Here is a 13,610-nt window from a genome sequence, read left to right as displayed (position 1 = left end):
CGTTCCTCGCTCTTTCAGCACCATCGCGACAAATCCAAAGCCCGACACTTTGCCCGCTGTAGCCCGCGCCCTAAGTTGGGACCCTGTCGTCACAGACTTGCCTCGCTCCACGTCGTTGACCTCATCTTCCCACAAATATCCAGCACCTCTCATCTCCTTCCGGTTCTCACCTTCTCTCCAACTTCCTCCTCGTCACGATGCTGGAAACCTCGAGACGGAAGTCGTTGGCGTGGTTGAACAGTACTTACATATATGGCAGAATCGTACGTCACCCTCCTTCGAATCCGGAATCGACAGCTTTGTTTTTCCGTTCTTGAAGCTGACACTCACCTCTTCTTCGACAGCCATTATTACACACTATCATTTTCCTCGTCGAGTTAGCAATGGCCGCCCGCCTCGTCGCCAAATTCAACTCCTATTATGCTCAGAAGCCTGTGCTAACCACCATGATCACGAATGCGGTACGTGGACAAACCTACAACGGTTGGGTGATGGCTGAACGTGCAACAGGTTCTTGGTGGCATCGCGGATACGGTGGCACAATCAATAACTGCTGTCCGAAAGAGACAGGCTATGCTGCCAACCACGACTGATTCGAGATACCTCATCTCCTCTGGCGTCGAACTCGAAGACCTGAACGAAAAGCCCGCAAGGTTGTCGCCTGGTCTCCCTCCTCGAAGCAGCGGACCTCCACCTTTCGACTTCGAACGCTTGACTCGATTCATGTCCTACGGGTTCTTGATGGCACCACTTCAATTTCTTTGGTTCGGTCGTCTCACGAAATGGTTCCCCATCACCCCTAAAAGTGGCACAGTTCCAGCGCTGAAGAGAGTGGCCATGGATCAGCTGATCTTCGCACCGGTTGGTCTTTGCTGTTTCTTCACATTCATGACGGTAGCCGAAGGAGGTGGAAGGAAGGAGGTTGCGACCAAGTTCAAGGACATTTATCTGCCCACCTTGAGGGCGAACTATATCCTCTGGCCGGCCGTGCAGATCCTCAACTTCCGCGTCATGCCCCTCCAATTCCAGATCCCATTTGTGAGCACAGTGGGAATCGCCTGGACAGCCTACCTCAGTCTGACCAATTCGAGCGAGGATGAAGCACAAGGTCTCCAATGAAAATGGTCATGCCATACAACTTCCATCAGCGACTAGATACCCAATGATCAGCACCAGCGGCGTTTGAGGTGGAACAATGGTTCACAAATTGTACATGGTCAGAGCGCAAGCGCACAGAACACCAATATATTCTCGTTCTTATTCCGTCGGCGGGAAGACATCCCTTTTCCCTTAGTCGGTGTCCTAACAATGTCCCACGCGTCTCTAGCTGATGGTCTACTACGTGTTTACGGACTTAGAGCGGAGGGTGAGAAAAGGTTCGCTATCCTTCCAGCCTGCGCGAATATGTCAACTGTTCGAAATTCTATGCGTCTGTGTAATTACGGCGCACGGCGTTACCCTCCACGCTTCCGTTGATATTCCTCTTGTCAAGTCCCAAGCGTTTGAGCAAACTGGCGCCGCCCATTCTGCCTTTTTCCTCAACAACCCCGCTTCATAGCCGGTCCCAAGTCAATGGCTCGTCCTATCTTGAGCTGCTTCTATCTGGCCTTACCGACGGATCTGGACTCCAATCTTGCAGGTCGAGGGCCATACGTCTTCCTCCCACATCTCTCCCTGCTGGCAGGAGCCATGCTGCATTTCTTCTGTCAAAGCGCGTAACTCCTTTAACCTGGGGTCAACTATTATCACTTTCGCGGCCGGCCCAACGAGCAACGAGGATTTTGAGCAAGCGTCTGGACCAGGCTGAGGCTGACAGCCTTGTCAAGTTTGTGGGAGGCCGGGCTATCCTCGGGCTGGGCTGTTCAGGGTCGACATAAACTTCGGTAGGGTCCCTTGGCCTTGCTGCCAAACCACATCCACGCACGTCTCTTGATCTGCCTCGTCCCCAGTGATCCCGAAGGTTCCTCTACCTCATCTCTTGTTTCGACTTTGTCGTATGGTCAACAGATGGACGTGAGTTGACAGAATGGCGTAACCTCTGGTAGGATCTGGCGGCGAAGCATTTCGACCCCCTCTCTGCAGAGCTAACATGTCTCGCTGTCGAATGCAAAATTTAAACTCTTGCCAGCCCGCTATACTCGAGGCTCTTGTTCGTTGTGCTATCCACGCTGTCTGGAAGCCAGTCCAGCCTTCCATATGGATCGCCTTGCAAGCGCCACCGTCTCTCTTGGTAAGGCTCTGAACCTTTCAGGGTTCTTTTGCTTTTCTCTCATTTCACGCAAGACCATCTTGCATAGAGCAACTCTGGGTCATCAGATCAAGTCTCTGTTTGTTGAAAAAGAGTGGATTTTTTGGCGCTTCCAACGAAGTTTATATCATGGACAGAGATCTTTGTCAGTATAAAAAAGGCTGCGGCGCCCCTACTTCAGAGATATTGCGATACTGTCTAGCATTTCTTCGAACTTGGGACTTGACACCTCCTCAACTCCAAACAACCTAACGACTTTCTTCTTGCTGAGGTTGCCGTCATGAGGTTTACTCTGATTATCTTCAGCGTCCTGCTGGCCTCTGTCTCCACAACCTATCCATTCTGCTTTGCACAAGCAGCGACTATTATCACCTCATTACTGACGACAGAAACTACCATCACCAACCTGTACACGTCACTACTGGCTCAGACAGTCACCCAACCGCCAGTCACAGTGACCCGCATTGCACAAGCTCCAGCAGGTCTGGCTTCACAGGCGGCCGCCTATCCTCTATCGGCCCCTCAACTAGTCACAAATCCTCTACTGGCTTCACAGGCGGCCACCTATCCTCTATCCGGCCCTCAACCAGCCGCCTATCCTCTACCGGCTTCACAGGCGGCCGCCTATCCTCTAACCGGCCCTCAACCAGCCGCAAATCCTCTACCGGCCCCTCAGCCAGCCCAGGCCGGTGGGCAAGCGTCAGGCGGTGGGTTCGGCCTGCCAAACCCATTTGGTGCAGTAGGAGATATCGTTGGCGGCGTGGCTGATGTTGCTGGTGACATTGTGAACGGTGGAGCTCATCTGGCTGGTCAAGTAGTCGACACTGCTGGCGACGCTGTTCGGGGTGTCGGTGGGGGGAACTATATCGCGCCGGTGCCTATCCCAGGAGCACCGGCCGTACCAGCAGTGCCAGGACTCCCAGGACTCCCAGGAGTGCCGGGAGTGCCGGGGGTACCAGGCGCGCCAGCAGTTCCAGCAGCTCTTGGGGTTGTTGGGGGTGCTGTGCCTCCTGGATTGGGACCCGCCCTTGCACCGGTACCTTCTCCAATGCCATTTCCAGGTTCTCCAGGTACGCCAGCGCTATCTGCTCCCGTTCCTGGGGAACAAAGCCTTGGTTCTGCGGTTCCCGTTCCTACGGGGTCATTGGTAATCCCTAGCGCCGGTCCTGTCGGCAGTTTTACAACTGGATCTCCAGCAATGCCTTCAGCGAGCATTCCCACCACCAACGGGCCAACGTACGCTCCCTCAATGTCATTGACACCAAGGCCGGCACCTTCGACTTCGAAGGGCGTAACCCCAAGTTCAATATCATCTTCGATGACCGCTTCCAGTCCATCCGCAACTACATCGGGATCAGCAGTTATCTCCTACCTCACGGAGACTCTAACGCAAAAAGGGACGCTTGAGATCGAGGTACATGGAACGGTGACGCATATACTTCGAGGCAGTTCGTTCTTGTCTCTGGTTACATCACACTCGTCTTCGCATACTTCCTCGCCTTCCTCGTCACAAACCTCGACCCAGGCCTTGCCAACGCGTAAACCAACGCGTAAAGGAACTGTCTTGGTCGGTCCTTCAGAGGCCACAGCCAAAATGACCCGCACTTTCGATCCCACAGTTCCTGTACCGACGCATAGCTGCCCGCGAGAGGCCATTGTAGCTGTAGCACAACACCGTGACTTTTGCAACAACCCCGGGGCTGACAAGCCGACTAAAATGGTATACTGTACCTTTGAGCCAACCATCGAGTTGTGTTGCGGCGCGTGGGAGCAAGGACATGAGCAAGAGTATGGAGGATATGAAACTGTTCGTCGACGAATAATCTACGAGTCCTCAGACCCGACGACCATTCTAACCTCACGGCCGTTCGAGTGGCAGCTCCAAGAAGTTAGAGATAATGCGGGCAACATTGTCGAACGTGAGGTACGTCGGCTGTTTATTCCCTGTTCTGTTCCCAGCGCTATTTCCTGTGAATATCCGCTCCTCCAGGTTGTCAAAGGCTTGCTGGCATGGCGTTAAGTCCCATCAGTCGCGGTGCTTGTAGCAAGCCATGCTTGTGTTCCTAGGCGGATTTCCAAATCCTCCGACACACCTTGCCTATGACAATTACTACAGTTAACTCTTTCGTAGACATTGACACACTGACATTACTTGAAGGTGATCAAACAACAAACAACCGAGTTCAACATGAATGCCCACACCTGTGAGTTATGGAGAGCCACGGATGACCAATTCGCCTTCTACATGCAGAATCTCGCCACTTTTGGAGTCTATGATGTTGACAGAACTGGGCGTGCAATTGGTACCACAGCTTTCTGGGAATGGGAACCAGAAGGGCGGTGGCCGCCTTATGGAGAGCAGGGCACCGTGCCAACCACCGGGTCCCAACCCGGGATCTGGACACCGAAGCCGGGCACAGAAGGCAACGCTCAGCCGGAAAGTCCGCAAAAGCTGGACGACTTGATAACTGACTATGACCAGCGCAGAGAGTGGTTCAGGAAAAGACTTGGGGAAAGTGAACTGCACCTTCACGGTGCAAAGGACAGAGCGGGCGAAGGATGCTCTAAGCGTCTCTCACCCATCGATTTCGAGTCGAGGATCGAGAAACTTGGCATGCGCACAGACGCCTTGAATCAACATCTGCCTGCTTGGCCCACAAAGAAGGTATGGCAGAACAGGAGAGATCGGGAGGTAGCTCGTGTGCTCTGGAAAGATTTCTTCGCAGCCCTCAACGTTTGTGCTGAAACTCTGGAAAACCGCCTGCCTTCAAAACCAGAACGTGCCGAATACTCCAACCAAGAAGATTGGATGGCCGCTTTCACAAACTGGAGAAATCTGTTCACGGATGAACCGCTCCAGAAATCCAGAGGCACGACCCCGAAGCCAGATCGTCCGAAATGCCCAAAGGAGGCCATGAAGAAGCTTGCCAAACTTGGAAAGCACCTGAAGGACGCGAGCGTGAAGAGTGTGCCGAAGGAGGATGCAAAATGGGACTTGCTGGATACCTATGCGACTGAGCTCCTGAACAAGGGTGTGTGCCGTGAACAGATACTTGTGATTCTGGCCAAGCCCCACAGGAAGGCGTACTCGAGCTTTCGAAAGTGGTATTCCGACCGCCGCGCGTGGAACAAGTACATTTCAAGTCTCGAGAAAGGAGAGGATGCTCCGCTTCCGAAAATCGACGCCTTCAAAAACAAACAGCCTACCCAAAACCAGCCTAGTGAAAACAACCCTACACAAGACTGACAGACAGAGGGTGGACAAGACTGACAGATAGAGGGAGGGCAAGACCGACCGACAGATGGGAATCAAGACCGCGGGGCGGACGACCAGACCAAGAAAGATAGAGGTCGCGAGCAGGACTTCCCGCGCAGGCCACTCTATACTATCCTCGAAGAAGGGGAGTCGGAAGAAGATGAAGGTAACCAGCCCTCCGAGGACAACACTGTGAGGAACAGGAGAGGCAGGGGTAGGCAGGGTGCCGACCACACCAAGAGGTCCTTCAGGGCGTGAAGAGTGTTGAGTCGAGGTTGCAGAGGCGGTCCCCTTTGCTCCAATTAATAGTATTGATTCCTACAAGTACAACAATCGTGGCAATCTCCAGATCAAAGTTCTAGACTCGGGTGGGGGATTTTATCCGCAATCCTCCCACGCAGAGGATTGTTCTTGTTCGGTGGAAAACCAGCTTTGAGCCAGGGATCGACGGCCACATTGTAGTTGCGGTCATTTTTCTTGTTCCAGCCATGAGCCAAACTTGTCCAACCTGCCACCTTCTTCTGCTTCTTCTTCGTCATCGTCCTCATCGTCGAAGCTGACCTTCTTGTCGCTCGATTTCTTGAACTTCTCGCGACCGGTTGCGATGTACGCCTCCAGTTGTCTTTCATCGAACCATCTTCCATTCATGAGCTGCCCCCAGCGTTAGCAGTAACGTTGAAAGGGGACTAGCACGACATACTCTGACACAAGCAGCCGCAGCCTGCGCGTTGGAGAAGCGCACGCTTGCAACGCCCTCTGCTTCCTTGTCGAAGAGGACAACATTTGTGACCTCTCCGAGCTTCGCGCATTCTTCGCGGATGTCTTCTTTGATTTCGAGCATCGCCGCTGGATCTTCCTGATTTCTGTCAGCCCTGCATCACTCGTGGTGCTGCAAGATCCGCCTACCTCCAGCTCTTGAAGTGAGAACATATGCTTCAGTATAACGACTTTGTCCCACCTCGAGCTCGTATCCAGCAGGGCTTGCGGATCGTCGTCGTCCCAGTCCATGAGTTTGCTGCACGCCAATCAGCCTCAAGTCCATAAACGAGTCGGTTGAGCGTACGCCTTCATTTTCTCCGTTCTTTGGATAACCTTCTTTTGTTCCCTCTTGCTTGTTTTCGCCGGAACATCCTGTTGACTCTTGTACGAGAAGTCCGCTGCCTGAACTCTCATCCTGCCCATTGGACCTTCTGTCCCCAACCGAAAATCTGTATCATCAAGCATTTGAACCGCGAGATTGACTGATTCGGGTCTGAAATAGACCACAAGCGCGTCGCCTTTGAATTGTCCCTTGTCATCCTCGTACATTTTGATTCGTGGCTTGCCGGAGTCGATCTCTTCTGCAATGACACCACACTTGGAAAAGACATGTTGGATCTCTTCCTGGTCGGCATCGAGGGGTATTGAGGTCACGTAAACAGCGGTGTTGACTCGAGGTTTCTTGGACTTGTTGCCTGACTGAAGGAGACGCGATCAGCATTGTTTATGATACCTCAGGGCCTCACGTACCTCATCGCCGTTTGACTGTTTCCGTTTCTTCTTCTGTGATGTTGTTGTCGCATCCTCGTCGACACCTGCAACCTTGTAGATTTCGCCTTGTTGGTCCAACAATGACTGGTCCAGCTACAACGAAGACAACAAACATGGGAGCAGGTTAGAATCTGTTCCTCACACCGTAGTGCAAGAATGTTGTGAAAATCATGGAGGGCGCGATAATTTCTCGGAGGTTCTCATGTTGCGAATTTTTGCCTACCACTGGAATCCATCTTTTCAGAGCAGTGTCCCATTCGAACTCATTGCCCTCTTCGGTTTCGAGGATGAATTTGTTGTCGAGTTTCGACCAAGAGACGCGGGGATCAGCATCGAACGAGGATGGGTCTAGAGGGAGGCCGCTTTGTATGCCCTCTTTGGGCGGACGGTCCTCGTCGGCCATGATGTTGGCGTGGTTTGTGTGCAGTCACTGCAGGATATTCTGGTTCCGAGCAGCACAGTATGCACCGAGCTCGCGATGATGCAGTCCAAGTTGCGACAAAAGCGGCAAGCAAGCCGAGTCCACATCTCAGCCTCATCGAAAGGGTTGCAGCCTTGCCTGACCCTTGGACCGACACCGTGTTAGCTACTGAGTGAAATCTACTTGCGACATGAGACTTCACGACTTGCTCATGAGGCGATGTACCATGTTGTAGCTAGGGTCAGAAAACGAACATACTCGATAGGGACCAGAGGAACAGGGTTTTAGAAAAGGTATATCGGCCTAACCAGGCCAAATGCGAAGCAGCTCGGCGCAGCATTGACGTCGCCCTGGATGTCCACCAAACGATGCTCACCAAACGATGCTCACCAAACGATGCTCACCAAACGATGCTTTGCGAAAACAGACGATACCAGATATTTTATGGACAATTATTACGTCCGTGACCATTGGGCGAGACTCGATTGCTCTATGAACTTTTGTATCTGAGCTTCGAGCCCACCAGCCTACGAAAATATAACCATTACCTCCTTGTTACATCATGGACTCAGTTGCCCTCATACCTGTGTGTCATCCAATCATGAAAACACGTAAGAAAATGTTCACGCAACCCTCGCGAGACTGAAGAGTAAAGGATTGCGAAGAAATGGAATTTCTTGCAACTGTACTTGCGACACAGACACCGTGTTATATCGTACGATTCCCTGGCTCCTCGATTTCGACATCATCTCCGGAGACGCTTCGTGAAGCTCTCGGCCTGTTTGGTAGAGCGGATTGATCCTCACCGCCTGGCGATGGCAGCGATGGAGCACTGCTGACATCCGAGGGCTGGCGACCATGCGCAGGCGGCCTCGGGTCTCGCCGGTGATCAATTGGTGAAATTGCCCTGTCAAAAGGTGAGGTGTGCCCGTCCCCGAGCGCCATTTCACCCTCAGGAATTGCCGCAAAAGAAGAGCTTGCGACGCCCACTGACGTTGTGTTCGGTGATGCAGGAGCGTTGGACTCGCCTGCTGGCGAGAATGAAGAGCTGTCTGTTGCCCTATGTTGGCCACCGCTGACGACACTAGGCGGGTACATGGGCATGTTACGAATATCATAGTAGATGTCATCTGGACGTGTAATCCGAGAAGAACCGTGAACTTCATGCACCTCGGTGTTTGGGCCTTCGACTGGACCATCGTATTCAGCTCTTGGTGATCGTACAGGTGTAGATGACGACCAGCGCTCTGGGTTACTCCCCGTGCCACTCATGCCAAAGTATCCTGGGAGTTCATGAGGAGACGTCTGTGCCATTGGGGGTGGAGAGTGGGGATGTTCCACCTCAGTGATTGAAGACTCGGTTCCAATGTCTTTGCCAGCTGCGGCTGAAGAGGTCGACCGCAGCCAGGACCAGACAGGACTCTTCCTGTTGTTGGCTTCAGAGGTGTCTTGCGTTTGTTGGCGGTCTTTTCGTGCCCTCCAACAGCACAAGAAGATAAGGCCGGCAAAGAAGGCAACACCAACCACAACGGGAACAGTGACAGCAACTGGGACCACCCAGTCTTTGTGATGATGTGGTGTCGAGGTTTGAGTGTGCGTGGCTGTATTTGCGGGTGCGCTGCTGGTAGTTGTACTGTAAGGGCCCCAGGTTTTAATCATGTTCTTGTTCTCATAAGTTTGGTTGAACCAGCCGAAAACCTGGGAGGACATGCCGCTGGGCGTCGGGGTTGCAGAGATGACACTCATCACAGTCGCAGGAGGCTTGTAATCATCATAAACAGTGGGATCGTATTTGCCTGTCCAGCTGAGGTCGTTCAGATTGAAGACGTCGACACTGTTGTTGCTTTGCAGCCCAGCTCCATAAGTTCCCGTCCCACCAATAACAATCATTTGGTCAGGGTATGGAGATATGCAGACATGGCCTTGTCTGGGGTCTCCAGGAGCGTGTGTATTGATCCAGGTGAAGGAAGGCACGCTCAAAATCCACACGTCAGAATACGAGGCATTCCCGTCGCTATCCCATCCTCCGTAGACAAAGATCTCGTGGTGAGAATAGTCCGCGCTGGAGGCGACCACGGTGCAGAATTGTGCCAGGTTTGGGGGTATTTCGGATTCTGGACTAAGCGACTGTATACTCCATTGACCAGAACCGATATCGTATACAGGAAATTCGGTTACAAAGGTCTTTGCCAACGCGACGTCCGTTGCGTTGTCTGTGCTTTCGTAAAAGTGCAAATCTGAAGGATAAACGACACCTCCAATGGCAATCAGGAGTCCTTGCGTTGAAGCAGGAATCCAGACAAGAGCACCCTCGGATCGCAGTGTGATGTTGCTATCTGTCAAGAGTGATCGCGTCCATTGCGCGTGCCCTTGGTTGGTAGTGTCGACCTTGATGAGGTACGGAGAGTAGTCCGTTGGCGGGTTGAAATAGGAGAAGGCCGTACCATTTTCGTTATACAGGCCGCTGAAGTAGAAGCTGAGGTTCTCACTCGGAGCATTGGCGCCGGCGCCGTTTGTTATGTCTTGGATGAAACTTCCACTATCGGGGGAGTAGGCAATATTTGGCACACCTGCCTGGATGTTCGAGTCCGGCGCGATATCGTACAGAGGGTCGTTCACTGTGCGGTCTGTTGTAGTGTCCTCGGAACTGTAGAACATGCCCCTTGAGAGAAAAGTGTCAACATCACTTCACAGTAAGGCAGGATGTGGGAAAAATACCCGTAAGCATAAAACTCGTCATAGTCGGCGAACATATATCCGTCGAGGTAGTAGTTGGAGATGGGTCCCTCATTGATAGACTGGAATAATGCAGGGTTGGCTTTGGTGGTATCAAACGCATCATGCATACTGAGTTTGTACAGAAAGCCCTCGGAGGAGGTGGCGGACGCAAGAGATTTCCACGCCCCATTGCTCCAGACTCCAGTTTGCATATAACCACCTTCGAGATACACATGGTCTCTGATCAAGGCAGCTCTCGGCCTGTCCCAGAGACCGATGTTGCTGGAGTTATGGTCGCATAGAACAAGGCTAAAGAGGGTAAATACCCATGCGCTGCATTGTAGTATGCTAAACATGATTGCGCTATGGACGTGAAACAAATCTCGAAGGGTAGAATTCAGAATCAAACGACGAGGCTCAGGTCGTCCCTCGTGCTATAGATACGGCCTTCCATCAGCTTCAAGGAAGCTGAGGTGCGAGTCAAAGCCTCCCACCACTACAGGACTTGATCGGCTCGACGGCTCAGATGACTGTGGTCCCTGCGGCAATAGTATGTCGGCTAGAAGAGTCTAGGTTGTGGCGAAGGTTATCGGCGAGCCAGTGTATTCGGGCTCTTTTCTGCCGCTGAAAGACTTGTCGAGAAGCCCTCCATAACTATCCCGGAATAGCGATGATGCAGCCCGTGGTTGGGTGAGTCTGCCGGTCTGCGTGCATTGGTGCTGGGTGTCATGGCGAGCAGAACAAGCGATTGCCCCGCACCCAGGAGAAAGAAAGAGAATGGAGACAGAGACGGGAAGTCGGGCGCAAGAATGAGCCTGCCTGATGGAGGAAGGGTGCAAAACATTGCAGGGATTTCTGTGAGCAAGCAGGGATGCTCACTGCATGCACTGAGCCTGAGGCCGCGAAAGAGCGGGCAGAAAAGAAAGGCTGGAGCAAGCTAAGCCGCTCAGTCGACCTGTGACTGGAGTCGACTCCGTTGACCAGAAAAAGATAGCTTTAACTGAGACGAGTAAAAACATAGCCCCCACGGCTTGGTAAAGTAAATAGGAATCTGCTCCGGACTGTAATCCCATGACAAAGACAACAGCCGTTAAGAAATGGTAGGGTGGTGGAATCGTAGGATATGCCGGCTTGTAGAACTCAGCCTCATCGCAAGTCAGAAGATGTGCATCAACTGAAGGATGCAACCGGCACTCCTACTAGGTAGTGTTACCTGGTACTCTGTCGTTCATTCTTTGTGCGCCATCAAGCAAGTCACCTTTTCCCTTTTTCTTTCCCAGCCTTCCCTTGTGAGACACCAGGAATCGAGCGAGCAATCCTTTGCTGACAAGGAACTGGGAGAGCGGCGCACCGACAGGATGAGGTGATGGGTTCTCTTTTCGGTCCGTGGGTAGCATCCACTTTGGCATGTGGTTCAAGGATGGTTTGATGGCGAAGTTCAAGTTCCAGCTGAGGTTGGCGTGCGCTGTTCAGTGCCGGTCTAGGCTGCGAATAGTGTTGGAGCTCCGCACGGGACGGCGCAGGGCGGCGACAAATAAGCTGCCAACTGTGCAGAATTCAAGCCCCATCATTTGCTATCAAGCTTCACGTGCCATGACTTGCCGATCTTGGGGTCGGGGCACCCGCTGGGGCCCGGAGCTGAGACGCATGTTAGGTGCTTAGTTGCTTTTAGGTGGGTGGCCTCGTATTTTTAGTGGGCTCTTCGGGCGAGGGTATCCATCAACTTGCACCAAGCCACTGCTATGGCCCCCGCTACTTGCCTGTGTTCACTGTTCTGCGGCCACCTGCTACCTCACCGTCGCGAGCCTCCACTGCAACTCGGTAGCTTCATCAACAATTCTCACCGTTGCCGTTTCCCCCGAACCTTGACCATCATCAGGCTGACAACTTCAATCTTGCCGGCATCCTTTCGACCTCGATGCGAAAGTCGACGAAGCGCGCAGGATTCTGTGAAGGATGACTCCGTCCACGTCCACATTGTCCACATTGTCCACCTTGCCCATGAGTCCAGACGCTGTTCTGGGACGGGAAGTGTGACGCTACCCATGCGCCCTATCGTCACGACTCACCACACGAAGCTCGCACCTCGCCTTTCGCTGCAGCTGGACGAGTACAGAAAGAGACGGGCCATTTCTCTCCACTAACAACGTGAGAGGCTTGCATGCTGCATGGGTCTGGAGCATTGACAGCTCTACTCGAAGCATACCTAGCCGACCCTTCCAATGCCCAAAATGTCTCTGAGAAAGGTCCCGCTTCCTTCCCACACCACCGGCATGACAGGCCTGGTTTTTCTCCGCATCCATACTGTACTGGGAATTCTCAGCCTCATCCCAACCACCTGCTCGACCCTCCAAGTGGATCGATTCTTCGAGCCATCTTCACAAGCTGTCAGGGCTCCCCTCTTCGGCATTTCTCCGTCTCACAAAGACACAACTGAGTTTAGTGCTTCGATCGATTGGTAAATATGTCCGTTGTAATGGGGAATCACATCTTGCATCCCGTTTCTAGGTTCACAACTCACAGCCGCGTGCGCTCCTGCGCCCGAACAATTGAGCAACGAGTCGAAATGCGCCCCAAATCTTCTCTCGTCCTTCGAGCTTAGCAAGGAACATGAAAGACCTGGTGGGGAACCTATCCGTGGGCTCGATAGCCTCTGCCTAATCCCCCGGCCCTAGCCATACTCTTCATTCGGCGGACCTGGGACGCCGAGGCGTGAAGACTGTGGCTTCCTCCAGAATCCTGGACATTTATCGATTGGCGGCAATCAGAGGTCCAAGCTCCTTGCTATTCGCAGCGCCAAGCAGGTTTGCATCCCCTCCTACGGTCAGTGGCGTCCTCAAAGCAATGATCGCGGCTGGGGTGGTGAAAATAGTTCACTGTCCTTTGTACACGTGCACCAGCACGGCCCAAAGCTGGCCCGCTCGACCTGGCCCGATACGCAAGCCATTGACCTGGCGGTACTAGGTAACATCGCTTCCGTTGAGACACCGCTGATTGTGGTAGTTATGACGCGCGAGTGAATAGGAACAGGACAGGACCTGCAAACCTCATATATCAGACATGGTATGGATCAACCTCCCAGATTTCTTCTCATCTCTCTATCCTCAGATACTACTTCCACCCCACAATCGCTATTCAGTCACTCGTTGTACATTCGTTCAACTTCAAGATGGGTATGATGAGGCTGAAGCTTGCCGGCCTTGCCGCCACTCTTCTTGTCACCCTGACTCAGGCTGGGAACGGCGGAGACAGCGGTTGGGGGTCGAGCTCCTGTGCTACCGTCTACTCTACTGCGTGGTCGGTGTCAACAGAATATGTGACAGTCACTACAACCGACACAGTCTATATCACCGACACAACCACCGAGATATCGGTCCAACCAACAACTATCGTGGACGTTACTACTGAAATCGATATTGAATCCACCACCATTGTCA

General features: G+C 52.8%; 5 protein-coding genes across 5 annotated transcripts in view; 3 read left to right on the top strand and 2 right to left on the bottom strand.

The window, feature by feature from the left end:
- Window positions 1-383: 383 nt before the first annotated feature.
- Window positions 384-1,119, top strand: Z520_09036 (uncharacterized protein; the record flags this gene model as incomplete). The annotated part of the gene is made up of 2 exons (XM_016779532.1): window positions 384-461; window positions 511-1,119. The coding sequence occupies 2 exons, from the start codon at window positions 384-386 to the stop codon at window positions 1,117-1,119; spliced, it is 687 nt and encodes a 228-aa protein (XP_016629243.1).
- Window positions 1,120-2,528: 1,409 nt separating this feature from the next.
- On the top strand, window positions 2,529-5,495 carry Z520_09035 (uncharacterized protein; the record flags this gene model as incomplete). The annotated part of the gene is made up of 2 exons (XM_016779531.1): window positions 2,529-4,172; window positions 4,407-5,495. The coding sequence occupies 2 exons, from the start codon at window positions 2,529-2,531 to the stop codon at window positions 5,493-5,495; spliced, it is 2,733 nt and encodes a 910-aa protein (XP_016629242.1).
- Window positions 5,496-5,972: 477 nt separating this feature from the next.
- Window positions 5,973-7,437, bottom strand: Z520_09034 (uncharacterized protein; the record flags this gene model as incomplete). The annotated part of the gene is made up of 6 exons (XM_016779530.1): window positions 5,973-6,155; window positions 6,205-6,360; window positions 6,411-6,519; window positions 6,568-6,962; window positions 7,014-7,127; window positions 7,177-7,437. The coding sequence occupies 6 exons, from the start codon at window positions 7,435-7,437 to the stop codon at window positions 5,973-5,975; spliced, it is 1,218 nt and encodes a 405-aa protein (XP_016629241.1).
- Window positions 7,438-8,163: 726 nt separating this feature from the next.
- Z520_09033 (uncharacterized protein) lies at window positions 8,164-10,529 on the bottom strand (the record flags this gene model as incomplete). The annotated part of the gene is made up of 2 exons (XM_016779529.1): window positions 8,164-10,117; window positions 10,174-10,529. The coding sequence occupies 2 exons, from the start codon at window positions 10,527-10,529 to the stop codon at window positions 8,164-8,166; spliced, it is 2,310 nt and encodes a 769-aa protein (XP_016629240.1).
- Window positions 10,530-13,342: 2,813 nt separating this feature from the next.
- Window positions 13,343-13,610, top strand: part of Z520_09032 (uncharacterized protein) — a gene marked incomplete at both ends in the record, with an annotated part of 2,021 nt that continues 1,753 nt past the window's right edge. The window contains one exon of the mRNA XM_016779528.1: window positions 13,343-13,467. Within this exon, the coding sequence (XP_016629239.1) occupies window positions 13,343-13,467 (125 nt within the window). The remainder of the gene's footprint in view (window positions 13,468-13,610) is intronic.

Source organism: Fonsecaea multimorphosa (genome assembly GCF_000836435.1).
Source record: "Fonsecaea multimorphosa CBS 102226 unplaced genomic scaffold supercont1.22, whole genome shotgun sequence".
NCBI classification, from domain to species: Eukaryota; Fungi; Ascomycota; class Eurotiomycetes; order Chaetothyriales; family Herpotrichiellaceae; genus Fonsecaea; species Fonsecaea multimorphosa.
Note: the sequence above shows the minus strand (reverse complement) of the source record. Positions and strands in the feature narration are given on the sequence as shown.